At 45.6% G+C, this 13,221-nt stretch overlaps 1 protein-coding gene across 1 annotated transcript in view; it reads left to right on the forward strand.

The window, feature by feature from the left end:
• The window catches only part of ITPR1 (inositol 1,4,5-trisphosphate receptor type 1), a 318,582-nt gene that overhangs the window by 17,046 nt on the left and 288,315 nt on the right, over nt 1-13,221 (forward strand). The window contains exons 2-3 of the mRNA XM_082663160.1: nt 6,840-6,947; nt 11,259-11,329. Coding sequence (XP_082519286.1) covers nt 6,856-6,947; nt 11,259-11,329 — 163 coding nt within the window. The 5' untranslated portion in view covers nt 6,840-6,855. The remainder of the gene's footprint in view (nt 1-6,839; nt 6,948-11,258; nt 11,330-13,221) is intronic.

Here is a 13,221-nt window from a genome sequence, read left to right on the forward strand (position 1 = left end):
GTTGGGGAATCTGGAAGAGTTCATCATGGCTGGAGTGTAAAAGCAGTGTGGAGAGTACAGAGAGACGAGGAAGGAGAGGTAGACAGGGACCAGATTATGGAGAGCCCTGAAGAGATTTGGGAAGGTTTTAAGTAGAGGAATGACATGGTCTGGTTTATGCTTCTAGAAGGTCATACTGGCTGTGCGTGTAGAATAGATGCAGGGAGAAAGACAGATTCAGAGAGATGAATAGGAAGGGTTTATGGAGCCCACTTGAGAAATGGTAATGGCTGCAGTTGGGTGGGGGAAGAGGAGTTCAAAAGAATTGGGGGAGTCAAGAAATATATTAAAGCTTAAACTCTGTAAGATTTGATGCCCATTAAACTTCTTCATTCATATATTTGACATACTTACTAAGCACCTACCATGTGGTAGGCACTGGTGATGGGAATGCAGTGGGTATGCAAAACAGATCCCAGACAGATCTGGGATTTAAGTAGGGCAAGGGATGAGATAGGGATGCGTGTATTCTAGGCCCAAGGGAACAGCATGGGCAAAGGCCCTGTGACAGGGAAAAGGAGAGAGGGGAGACAGGAGATGGCACCAAACTCTGTGGAGGTAGATGATGTGAGTATGGAGGAGGAGAAGCGGGTTGGGCAGACAGGTGAGTTTTTTTGGTACATTGAGATGCTGTGGGCATTTAGGAGCTGAATCCCAGTAGCTCTTGGTCATGAGACAGATTTGGGAATCCTCATCCTGGAGAAACCACTGGAGCCAGCAGAGTGGACAAGATGACCAGGCAGGTATAGAAAAGGCAAAGAGCAGCACAGATTCTGTGACCATGGATTTGGAAGGCCACCACCTCTGGTTTCTCTTCTCCAAGGAGATCTCTGAATTGGTGCATTTTTTTTTTTTTCAGGCTTTACAGTGTTCTTTATATTTGTGGAAAGCTTGGTATGTCTGCTTTTCTGTGAACTCACATTGATTTTTTTAATTGAAGTATGATTCACATACAAAAAATGATAACCCTTTTAAAGTATACAATTCAGTAGGACTTCCCTGGCAGTCCAGTGGCTAAGACTCCGTGCTTCCACTGCAGGGGGCACGGATTTGATCCCCGATCTGGGAACTAAGATCCCACATGCCATGTGGCACGGCCAAGGGAAAAAAAAAGTATACAATTCAATGCTTTTGGGTATTGAATTGGCGCATTTTTATTCCCACCTTGCTTACCAATAGAATCCGACATCCCTTTTCTTTATAGTTTGCTCAGGGAACAGTTTCAGAGGACAGTGAATTGAAGCTGGGCCAGCAGGTGATGTGAGGCTCAGCAAAGCCACCACGGCTCCATCTGCCTGAGGATGTCACAGAGGCAGTAGTAATCCACCTTTCTCCACCGTGGTCGAGCCTCCCTGGGGGGATCCTGTTTTAGAAGGTGCATCAGCTGGTTAGAGCAGTGGTAGGAGGCGGAGGTGGTCTAGAGATGGCTTCTGTAGATTGCATGATTTACTTCCTGCAGAGTACTTTGGTGGGTGCTTTATAAACACAATCGTATTGAGCCCCTGACCACCTGCTGAGGGAGGTACTCCTACTATCCCCCTTTTATAGATGGGAAAAGCGAGGCTTGGGGAAGTTATGGATCTGGCCTGAAGCCGTGCAGTGATGAGCTGGCAGAGCTGGGGTTGGAACCCTGGCTCTTGAGGCCAGGTGCTGTCAGGAACAGGGGAGGATGCTGATGCTTTGCAATCAGAAGCCATGTCTTAAGGAGAAATCAGATAGGGAGCATTCACGTATTCAGAGGTCTTTGAGCATCAGAAGACAGATCAATAGCAAAAATTCTGGGAGGCGTTTGTCCTTGTGTCGGGGGGGACGAGGGCAGGAGTGTCTTCTGACTAGGCTGTTTGAACCTAGGGTAGACCTCATTGCCAGGTGTTCAAGCAGAAGCGCAGACTATACCTAGGCGAGATGGGGGGTGGGGTGGGACGGGGGGAGTTCTATTATTGGGCAAGAAATGGAATTACAGGCTTTGCAGGGTTGCTTCCGCCATTTATTCTATGATTCTGTGTATTTGGAAAGGCCAGAATGTTCTGTGGTTGGGAGTTGAGTATAATTCTGCATTGTTCAGCTTTTTCTCAAGGGGTGAATTAGGGAGGATAATTATCTTCCCTAAAGTGAAATGTATCATCATGGGTCATACAGGAGTTCATTTGTTGATACCCAGCTGACTTTTTATGCAGGGGATCCTTTCCTTTGCTGAGTTTAAATTTTTAAAAAATTTATTAATTTTCCAGTTTTATTGAGATACTTGACATATAATATTGTATAAGTTTAAGGTGTACAACATAATGATATATGTATATTTTGTGAAATGATTACCACAATAAGTTTAGTTAATATCTGTCTCCATACATAGTTAAAACATTTTTTCCTTGTGATAAGAACTTTTAAGATCTACTCTCTTAGCAACTTTCAAATATACAATACACTATTGTTAACTGTAGTTGTCATGTTGTACATTATATGCCCAGAACTTACATAATGAACAGAGAAAGTTTAATATAAAGAATTCTTTTTATTTATTTATTTATTTTTTTGCGGTATGCGGGCCTCTCACTGTTGTGGCCTCTCCCATTGTGGAGCGCAGGCTCAGGGGCCATGGCTCACGGGCCCAGCCGCTCCGCGGCATGTGGGATCCTCCCGGACCGGGTCACGAACCCATGTCCCCTGCATCAGCAGGTGGACTCTCAACCACTGCGCCACCAGGGAAGCCCCTTTTTATTTTTTAAATTGAGGTATAGTAAATTTATAATATTATATAAGTTTCATTTATACAATATAGTGATTCATAATTTTGAAGCCCAAGAATCATCCAGAATTCCACCTCACCTCATTAAAAAAATAATGAAAAATAGCTAGCATTGAGCAGTGAAAGTCCGCCAGCCCCTGTACTGGGCACTTTGCATGTACCATTTCATCTATTCCTCAACTCCTTGAAGTATATATTATCCCCATTTTACAGATGGGGAGAGGAAAGCAGAGAGGTTTAAGTGCCCTGGATGACAGTGGTGGACTAAAAATAATAGTTAGTAGGCCAAGAGACAGTTGGAGCTCTGGAGCTGACCACCTGGGCTTGTTTTCATAGATGTCTGGTGACCAATTCAGAGTTTGTTAGCAAAGAGCCCTAGGTGTCCATATAGTGTTTGATGTACCAGGGTCATGCAGCTGAACTGCAGGTTGGCCCTGGCTCTGTTTTTCCCTTAGGTGATCCCCAGCCACTGTGTGAGTGACACAGGAGCCCTGGGTACAGCTGTGAAGAGTTTGCAGGCACAAGTGGTCCAGGATCAGATAAAGAGGCAGGCTCTCCCACCCTGCTTCTAAACAACAGGAAGTCTTCCATAAGATTGCTCCCAGGCCATGGCACCGGCTGACTTTCCACCTCCTCCCCTCCAGGCCCCAGAGGCCTGTTCTGTTGACTATCGTGGCCTTTGTTTTTACTTCCAGGACATCAGTGATGATTGCACCAGAACCTCTCCTCCCCTCCCCCCTCCTCCCCCTCCTCTGCCTCCTCCCCTCCTCCTCCCTCTTCTCCCCTCCTCCCCTCCCCCTTCTACCCTCCCCCTCCCCCTCTCCCCTCCTCCCCTCCCCCTCCCCTCCCCTCCTCCCTCCCCTCCCCGCTCCCCTTCCTCCCCTCCCCCTCCCCAACTCCTCCCCATCCTCCCCTCCTCCTCCCCCTCCTCCCCCTCCTCCCCCTCCTCCCCCTCCTCCCCCTCCTCCTCCCTTTCCTCCCCCTCCCTCGCCCTTCTCCTCTCCCTCCACTTGACTAATGGTAGGTGACGGGAAACCTCCAAAGATTTCCAGCCAGACCAGGGAGGCTCTGCCTGGTCCTTTGTGACGGTACTTACTGTTTGAGACTCTGGGGAAGAATCTGTCCCTGCCCTCGCCTCCCCCGGCCCCGGCCTTTTTTAAATTGGGACCCCTGGCAGATTGCTCAGTAGAGGATCATTAACTGTGTGGATGTATTGGCCTGCGTTTTCTGGGGGAAATGTAAAGTATGCCTAAAGTTTATTAGTTCAACTCTCTACTTAATAAGCATGTTGATGAGGAAGAAGATACTTAAATTTTTTCCCTATCAAAATATTATGTGGCGATGGTAGAAAAATTAGGAAATACCAAAGTAGAAAAATGAGCAAATAGAATTGTGCACATAAAAGAAAATCAGTTCTCCATAGTCTTGTCACCCAAAGAATAAGAATGGTTAACATTTTAATCCATGTTCCAGGTATCACCATTGAACAGTTCTGTTTACCAGTCATGTAGACCAGGATTATAACCTGGGCCTTCCTGCTTGTTAATTATGTGTGGCTTGGCCATCTTAACCTCTTTGTAGCTCAGTTTCCCAACAGCAAAATGGGAATAATGGTAGCGCCTGCCTCATGCTGTGGTCCTGAGGATTTGAGAACATTTGTAAAGCTCTCAGTACAATGGTGGGCATGATAATGCTTGCCAAATGCTAGCCATTATTATTGGAAACGGTCGTAATGCAGAACCTTGCTGCACGAGTGTGGTCCAGACATCTACTGCAATTATCACCTGCAGGCAACGTTGAGTATGTCATGCTTTGTCATTCCAGAACACTGAATTTTGTCCACTTCTTCCCATTAAGGGCCTGAAACTTTTAGTAAGGTGACCAGGTGGTGCTGAAAGTTCAGTGAATAACAGTCATACTCCTATTTCCTGGCCTGGTCTCCACTGGGGCCAAATACTCATTCAAAGGCCAAGCCCGAAAGGAGAGTCAGTCACAGCAGACAAGGCCCCTTGCCCTCTTGCCTGAGCACGTACCTGCTCTCCTGCGTTCAGCAACTTCCCAGTGTCCTTCTGGGAGGTCGAAGTGTGCAGACACAAATTTGGTCTGACTCAAAATTCAAACAGAACTTGTTTCCCAGTAATCAGTTCCAGAAGTACACTGACTTCCTGACCCTTTATGATGAAACTTTTATATATAAGCACATAAGGGAAATATTAATGCCCCTTAGTGGTTTTCATTTGTGCAGCTTTGGGGGATGTTGTTTAAAACATTGGTTTGCCTTTAGGTATAAAATATCCAGTTAGGAAGAAATGACAGGATGATAGCCTCGATTCTGGAGAGGGGGACTTGGCAATCTGTCCCTCTTGCATGTTGTCTGTCTTTCCCCAAGGTCCAGAGATGCTGGCTCTTCTGTTTGAGAGTTTGTGTTCTCAGCTGCTGTCTCTCTTTATACATAAGTTCAAGGCAGTGCTCTTTATCTGTCTTGTAACATCTTGGTTTTTGGGGGGATACATGAGTTTTTCCTTGCTGTTTCTCAGAAGCAGTGAACTGAGGTTCTTTAATGGTTTGTTTTCTTACCTGCCGCTCCTGCTAAGATAGGAGAAATGCTTCCTGAGGTTTCCTGCTCATCATTGCTGCATACTAATTCTGAAAAGAAAACTTGGCACCCAGAAAGCAATTTCGGGAGAGTATGCTTTTCCACGCCCTTACAACTCTTGTGGCTTTGCGGGAGGAATGCTTTCTGGCAAGGAATCTTGAGTAAAGAGATGGGCAAAGATGTTTAAGGGGGTCTGGGTTTGGAGGAGAGGTCTGGGGAAGACCTAGGTGACCCTGAACGTTTACACACCAGGTGCCTGAGGAAATGATGGGGAGGTACTGCGGTCCACACCAGCACACACTCTTCCCACAAAACTGAGATTGTTTCTTTTTTTTTTTTTTTTTTTTGTGGTACACGGCCCTCTCACTGTTGTGGCCTCTCCCGTTGTGGAGCACAGGCTCCGGACGTGCAGGCTCAGTGGCCATGGCTCACGGGCCCAGCCGCTCTGCGGCATGTGGGATCCTCCCGGAGCGGGGCATGAACCCGTGTCCCTTGCATCGGCAGGCGGGCTCTCAGCCACTGCGCCACTAGGGAAGCCCCTGAGATTGTTTCTTAGATGTCAATTTAGTTTTTTACAATTGGCTCCCACTCCTCAATATTTCTGGCTCTGATGAAAGCTGTTTCTATGAGTCATGTCAATATTTTCTTTGATATTTGTGTGTGTGTGTGTGTGTCTACTAGGCTGTGTAGAGATTTCCTGAATTTAAGAGCATTTTCTAGGACTGCCCCTTAACTAGCTGTGTGCGTTCCTGACCAAGGTTCTTAAGCGACCTCAACCTTACTCTTCTTAATTGCATTGGGAAGGGTTTGGACCAGGTGCTAAGATTCTTTCTCCCTCTGCAAGTGTTTCTTGGTGAAGTGTGAGAAGGAAGGACCCTGGAATAGCATTTGGGTGAAGTGTGTAGGTTGTTGAATTCTTAAAAGGCTGCCAGAGCTTTGTGGTATTTATTACTAGGTTTCCTCTTATTAATTTCATTTTGTTGCTTTGGCACCTCAGCCCAGGCACTACTGGACCCAAGTTTTATACCAGGTGTTTCCTTCTGACTGAACATTCCCTGAGGCAGATTGAATATGTTAATGTTTCATAAGTCAGACTTTCCAGCTCCTCAGCACTGCAGCGTTCTTGGCTGACTTCCTGCTCTCTTAATATTCACTATTTATTATCGAGGGTCTTCAACTTGGAGAATTGGATCCAGGCATGGTTTTGTTAGAAACAAGCATTACTGTGGTTGGAATATCCTGAAATTAAAGAATATGTGGGAAAAATGTGGTTGCAGATGTCCTGCTTGGCTCAGTGAATTGCCTGCCGGTCACACTCCCATTTAAATTTGACTTTTAAGTAGGCCGCTTTGGAAAATTGAGCGAAGCCAATTTTCAGTGACTTTCCCACCCCCCCCACACCCCCACCCCCGAGCATTTCTTTCCTTCTAATAATGTTGCATATTTTACTTTGTCTAGGATTCTCAAGAAAGCCATGTCTGACAAGATGTCTAGTTTCCTTCATATCGGAGACATTTGTTCTCTGTACGCCGAGGGATCGACCAATGGATTTATTAGCACCTTGGGGTAAGAGCACTTGGTTTCTTGTGTGGCAGGATTTGTTTAAGACATCATAACATCAGCTTAAAAACTGATTTTTCTAGGACAAGAATGTTTCCATTTTACTGGCTTTTCCAGCAGTGGTTGGAATCATGAATATCAAATCTCACGTTAACCAAGTATAACATCTTACACAAAAGTACTGTTTTCTTGTCAGTTCTGCAAGAGTGAAACATCATTAGTTAGGACTCTGTTAATTCAGAATTTATTATAATTTCCTCTTTTTTCATATGTCAAGGGGAAAGTGTTAAGTATATGGGATGAATTTTAAGATTAATATTTACAGACCCCAAGGAAGTGCTTTAGCTTCGTAAGAGCTCTTATTTTTAAATGGTGACTTATTTGTTGTACAAGCAAAGACCAGAACTTATCAGATGCTTATCTCTCTTCTTCGAAGCAGAACTTTTCCTACTTCAAGTTGCTGTGTGCCTCTGAAAGTTACAAATTGCACAAAGTTCTTTAAATCAGATTTTTGGTCTTTTGTGCTTTCTTCAGTTTTCTTTTTCCCCCAACTCTTAAGGGTATAAATACATTCCCTAATGTACTCATTTGATTATCTTCTCCCTTCTTTCCCTATTCCTGTTGTCTAGAAGAGGCAATGAGAGGTGAATTAGCCCCAAAGGCAGACACAAGCAGAATGGGGAGTGAAGATGGTTAACTGCAGAAGAGTCACAAATGGCCTATAATGTCTTTGCTGGAAAGGAGTAGTGGGTGGCATTGTTGTATTTGGCGAGAGCTGATCTCAAATAGATGGGGCGAAGGAAGGCAACAGCTTCTCCAAGAACCTCATTCTTACAGCAGCCAGAACCTTCCTTTTAATCATACTTCTTAAAGTATGCTTGTTCTCTGGTATTTGTGCAGAGTGAGTACTCTCAGGCTCTCTTTCAGTTACTCCAGCCTCAAAGAGCAAGTTATGTCAGGTAAAGAATTCTGTCGCTCAACTGGACCTCTCTGAATAAAGATTTTATTTTCAAGAGTCATCTGATAAAAACAAGTCATCCACGACTGCCTGATCACCAAATCAAGTGATTTTTTTCTTCTCAGTCCTTACCTTTTTTTTTTAACTTCTCTAAAGACCCACCCTTCACATTTTACCTTCTGTGGCTTTTGGCAAAGAGCCCTGCTGCTTTGCCTCTCTGTTGTCCCTTTTTTCTTCTTGGCTGGCTCCTTGCTTTTTCCATCCGTGGTTGAATCTTGAGTCCTCTTCCTATTTTTCACCCATAACAGCACCAATAGTAAGTAGGAACGGTAACTCCTTCCACGAAGCCTATGGGTGTTTACAGCTCTGTGCTGCGTACTGTACATACACCATCCCTTTAATCCCCAAACAGCTTTTTACAATGAGGACTGTCGTTATGGCTATTTATGGGGGTAAAACCTCTGAGCATCAGAGAGGTGAAACCACCTGCCCCGGGGTTTCACAGTTGCGAAGACTCAGGACTCTAAGACCAGCGCTCCTAACGGTTGCCCTTGACAGGGCAGACTTTTCCTTCCTGGCTTTGCTGACCACCCCTCTCTGGCTGAATTGGCTCACCACCCTCCTAACTGTCTCCCCAGAGCTCTTACCTGGATGCCTTGTTAAACCTCAACCCCACTCTATGCCCCATCCCTCCTCTTTGGCCCCAGTTTCTTTTAACGGTGCCACTGCCCTTCCAGTCACCTGGGCACGCTTCCTGTCACTTGCTCAGTCTACTGTGCCAGCCCCTATAATGTTAATACCTCCTTTTCTTCCAGAACATCTGTTCTTAGATTTCGTATGAAGTGCAGAGCTTTCTACGCGTTTTCCTCAAGTATTATGAACAAATTAATGATAAGGTCTCCCCCTTTAACATGAGGATGGCTCTTGTATGAATTTTGGGCCCTAGTCCTTCCTTTAGATGAATATTTTATTCCCTTGGTTCCCTGCACATATTTGAGGATAATTGGTATAAAAATGGATTTGGAAAATAAAGTGTGACCTTTTTCCTTCTCATATTTCTTACATTTATGGAGCAGCAGTCTTGGTTGACGATGAATGACTGCCAGTTTTTGTGGAATCAGCCTCCAGCTCCATTTATGTTGCCCAGTTCCACTTACATAGATGGTGGTTACCTCCAAATGGCTTTATTGACTCACTGAACTTTAGAACTCAACTAGGACCTTGGACAGCCCAAGCGTATGACATGCACTGTCAGAGAAGTGCTTCTGAATCACCTGCAGAACTTGTTAAAAATAAAGGTTCTTGGGTCCCATCCTGGAACACGACTTTAGGAGGCCTGGGGAGGATGGGCACCGGGTATCAATATATTTAAGACACAAAAAGTCTTAGGAACATCTGCCTACTTGAGAATCCTTGAGACCTACTCTTCGATTTTACACATGAAGAAACTGAGACCAGGAGGAGTGACGTGATGGAGTTAGCGTCGTGCTGCTAGTAGGTGGCCGAGTGCCATCTACAATTCACTTTCTTCTAGCCTAGGCTGGGGCCCTTTCTCCTACCTCTTCCCGCTTGTTTGAGAGCTTGATGATAAATTAACCCAGTCCTGCATTGGATTCCAAGGCATTCCCCCCGGCCCCTGCATACACATATTATATTTGATCTGGTGGCATTACCTTATTTATACTCACAGAGGCTCAGTGATTCTTGACTTTCTGCTCTTGATTTTTGCATTACAGTTCAGGCTGTCACCACACTGTCCCTCTTGTTGATGCAGAGGGCTCTTGTGTCTCGGAGCTGAAGGAGGCAAATTGCTGGTGGGACACTTTTGATTCATCCACCAAGTAAATACTGAGCACCCAGCCTGGACAGGAAGTGTGCTGGCCCCGGGCACCTTCTGGGCCACAAAGCCGGCAGATCTCTGCCCTCGTGGAGTTCGTAGCCTAGTGCACCATTTGTGTTTCAGCCCAGTGATATTGGGGTGACAGAGGAGAGGCAGAGAGGGTCTGGGGCAGGAAAGACTTGAGGGCCTTCATGGAGAAGATGGGGGCTCTGAATCAGGGTCTTGAAAGACGTGCAGGACTTTAGGAGTTGTCAGGGAATTTTGGAGGAAGGAGCAGTAAGATTTAAGGCTGGGTATTTAACGGTACCTTGCCTTTGGGATAAGACACAGATTAATGGAAGAAACCCTGGAAAACCATATTAACTGGGAGCAAATTCTGTGGTCACTTGGAAAATGAGCCAATCTTACCGATACCACTTTTAGGAACTTGGAAAAGTCAGTTAAACTCCTCAGAGCTTCAATTTCCTCATCTGTTCAAACAAAAATACTGTTTTAAAATCGGTTCTTCTAAAAGCATTGTACAAGTCAGATTGTTCAGTTGGGACTTTTTTTTTTTTTTTTTTTTTTTGCGGTACGCGGGCCTCTCACTGTTGTGGCCTCTCCCGCTGCGGAGCACAGGCTCCGGACGCGCAGGCTCAGCGGCCATGGCTCACAGGCCCAGCCGCTCCGCGGCATGTGGGATATCTTCCCGGACCGGGGCACGAACCCGTGTCCCCTGCATTGGCAGGTAGACTCTCAACCACTGCGCCAACAGGGAAGCCCTCAGTTGGGACTTTAAACACGGGGCCTTTATATATAATTTGGGGCTGGTTATCTATCTGTAATTTTTGCACTAGTTGCTTTTGAAGCTCCAAAGTCCTTTCTTACTTCGATGCTTTTGTACGTGGGGTTCCCTCCCCCTGAAAACGCTCCCCTCTTCTTCATCCCCCACCTTGACTTCAGTTTCCAATAGCTCCAGTTTTCCCTCTTCCACCAGCAGCTTTTCAGATGGCCTCAGGCACAGTTAGTTTCTGGCTGTATTTTGTTCTCTTCCCTTACAGCCTTTGGTTTATATTCTTGTTATCAGTTTGTCTTTGTGGCTCCTGCACAAACTAGCCTTGAGCTCCCTAAGGGCAGGGGCCTGGCTTCTACTCATCCTCACATCCCAGGACCTAGCTCAGTGCCTGGCATGGGGTGGGCCCCTCAGCTACCGTTGGTTGAGCGCGGATCCCTTGCTATGCCCCCGACTTGAGCATTAGTGCGTGCTGTGCTCAGATCTCTCGTGGCTGCGGGTAAGAGAAAAGAGCCACAGAAAACAGTAGCTGAATGTGTCCGTTGCAGAAGCAGAGTCTTGGGTGTTTGGATGAGGTTTAGCTCCCTACATAGGAAACCTCTAGTGTCAACAGTTCCCTGGCAGGAGAATAGGGCAGCCTAAGTTTTGTGCAGGAACAGCCCTGAGTATTTGAGTTTTGCATAGTGCTTAGGGTTTTATTTTCTTAGACTCGGCTTGGTACAACATTTATCTTTATTTTCTTTGCAGCCTGGTTGATGATCGTTGTGTTGTACAGCCAGAAGCTGGGGACCTTAACAATCCACCCAAGAAATTCAGAGGTAAGTTGGTGACCTTCCCAGAGCGGGTCCCTTGACTCATTTGAAAATTCATGAAGTGTGTTGCTCTGTGTGGATTTAGTTTTTTTTTTAAAGCAGTCATAGGTTTATTTGCTTACATATTTTTTAAAAGTATGATACCAATTTCAAGCTTTCTGACCTCTTGAAAATGCATAAATAAGTTCAGTGTCAAGATTGGGATGGCTTGTATTAGGGCCTTCATTTGTCTCTTGAATACATGTTGGTAAGTGCTAATTCAGTTTAAAGCCTCACACTTGTGCAGATATGGCCAAACAAACGATTTCTGGATTGAGTCACAAGGAACAAGTGTTATTTCAGCAGATCTTGCTGTCCCTTTGGGGGTTTGATATCCTTAGATACCTTGCCTTGGAGTGAGAAGTTCTCGATTGTTACTTACTTTTTGAGTTAAAAGGCATAGGTGGGACGGCTTTCCTGCTGGTAGCCTAGCAGTTTTGTCTTTCTTAGTAGGCCTCTTGCGTTTGATGCCTTCCTTGGAAAGTAGCTTCGTTTATTCCAGGAGGTGTTTAAAATATTGTTGTTATCTTAAAGTGAGAAACGTTTTTTTTTAAGTTTTTTGCTGTTGCTGTGGTTAGTAGTGGTTCTCAGCTCTGGCTGTGTAGTAGAATTATCTGGGAGAAATTTTAATTAAACGGCTGCCCAGGGCCCCACTGCAGCCCAATTAAAGAATCTCTTAAGGTTGCAGCCTAGGCAGTGGCATTTTTAAGGCTTTCCGTGTGATTTTTATATGCAGCCAGGGCTGAGAACCCACTGGGTTAGGTATTTGACTGATGGCTTCAGTCCCAAAGAGTTTAAACCTTGCTGTTTGCAGATTGTATCCTTTGAGTTATAAGTTCTTATTGTTAGGTGATTTAGAAACTGTTTGAGTTTTTTGGATAAAAGCTAAAGAAATTAGAATAAAATAGGAGGCAGACGTTCAGATGGGGAGAAACCATTTGGAAGACGTTCAGTGTTGAGCTGCATCCAGTTGGCATGAGTGTGCCAGCAGAATGTTTTCACCTGGGGGGTGCTGGTGGGAGACTGTTAAAAAGAAAAATTGTTGGCGTGGGGCTTCCCTGGCGGCGCAGTGGTTGAGAGTCCGCCTGCTGATGCAGGGGACACGGGTTCGTGCCCTGGTCCGGGAGGATCCCACATGCCGCGGAGCGGCTGGGCCCGTGAGCCATGGCCGCTGAGCCTGCGCGTCCGGAGCCTGTGCTCCACAACGGGAGAGGCCACAGCAGTGAGAGGCCCACGTACTGCAAAAAAAAAAAAAAAAAAAAAAAAAAAAAAAAAACTTGTTGGCGTAAGCCTGATGTGACAGGAACCTGAGGTTCCTGTTGCCTCTGTTGCCTTTTTCTTCTCAGTTCCTGTTCCATGTCATCTTCCAAAACAGAATCCTGAGTGCAGCAGAAAGATTGGATTCAGTGATCCTAATCCAGTCACTCACTCATAGAATTAATTCCCTCCTCTGAATTATATAATGTGCTGCAGTTTATCTTTTAAAAGAGCCAAGAGTGATAGACTTGAGCCAAGAGTGACGGACAGATAATGTGCTTAGGGCTCTGCAAGCATTTTTAGCTCTTGGAGGGTTCTGTTCTCCCTGGGAGGGGGTTGAAGCCCTCATAGGTAGAGGTTTAGCACCTTGTCTGGAGTCACAGAGCTGGTGATGGGTGCAATAGGAGCTGGGCTTGTCAACTTGGGCTGCACAGAGAAATCACCTGGGGGACATTCAGAAATATCACATATGAGCTCCGCTTCCAGAGATTCTCATTTAATTGGGCGTTTGAGATATTTTGAAAGCTCCCTGGGTGAGTCTTCCGTGCAGCCTAGGTTAAGAACCACTGCTAATAGAGCCTGAGCTATAAATTCCCGGCTTT

The sequence above is a fragment of the Grampus griseus genome (genome assembly GCF_964374135.1).
Source record: "Grampus griseus genome assembly, chromosome: 10".
Taxonomy (NCBI): Eukaryota; Metazoa; Chordata; class Mammalia; order Artiodactyla; family Delphinidae; genus Grampus; species Grampus griseus.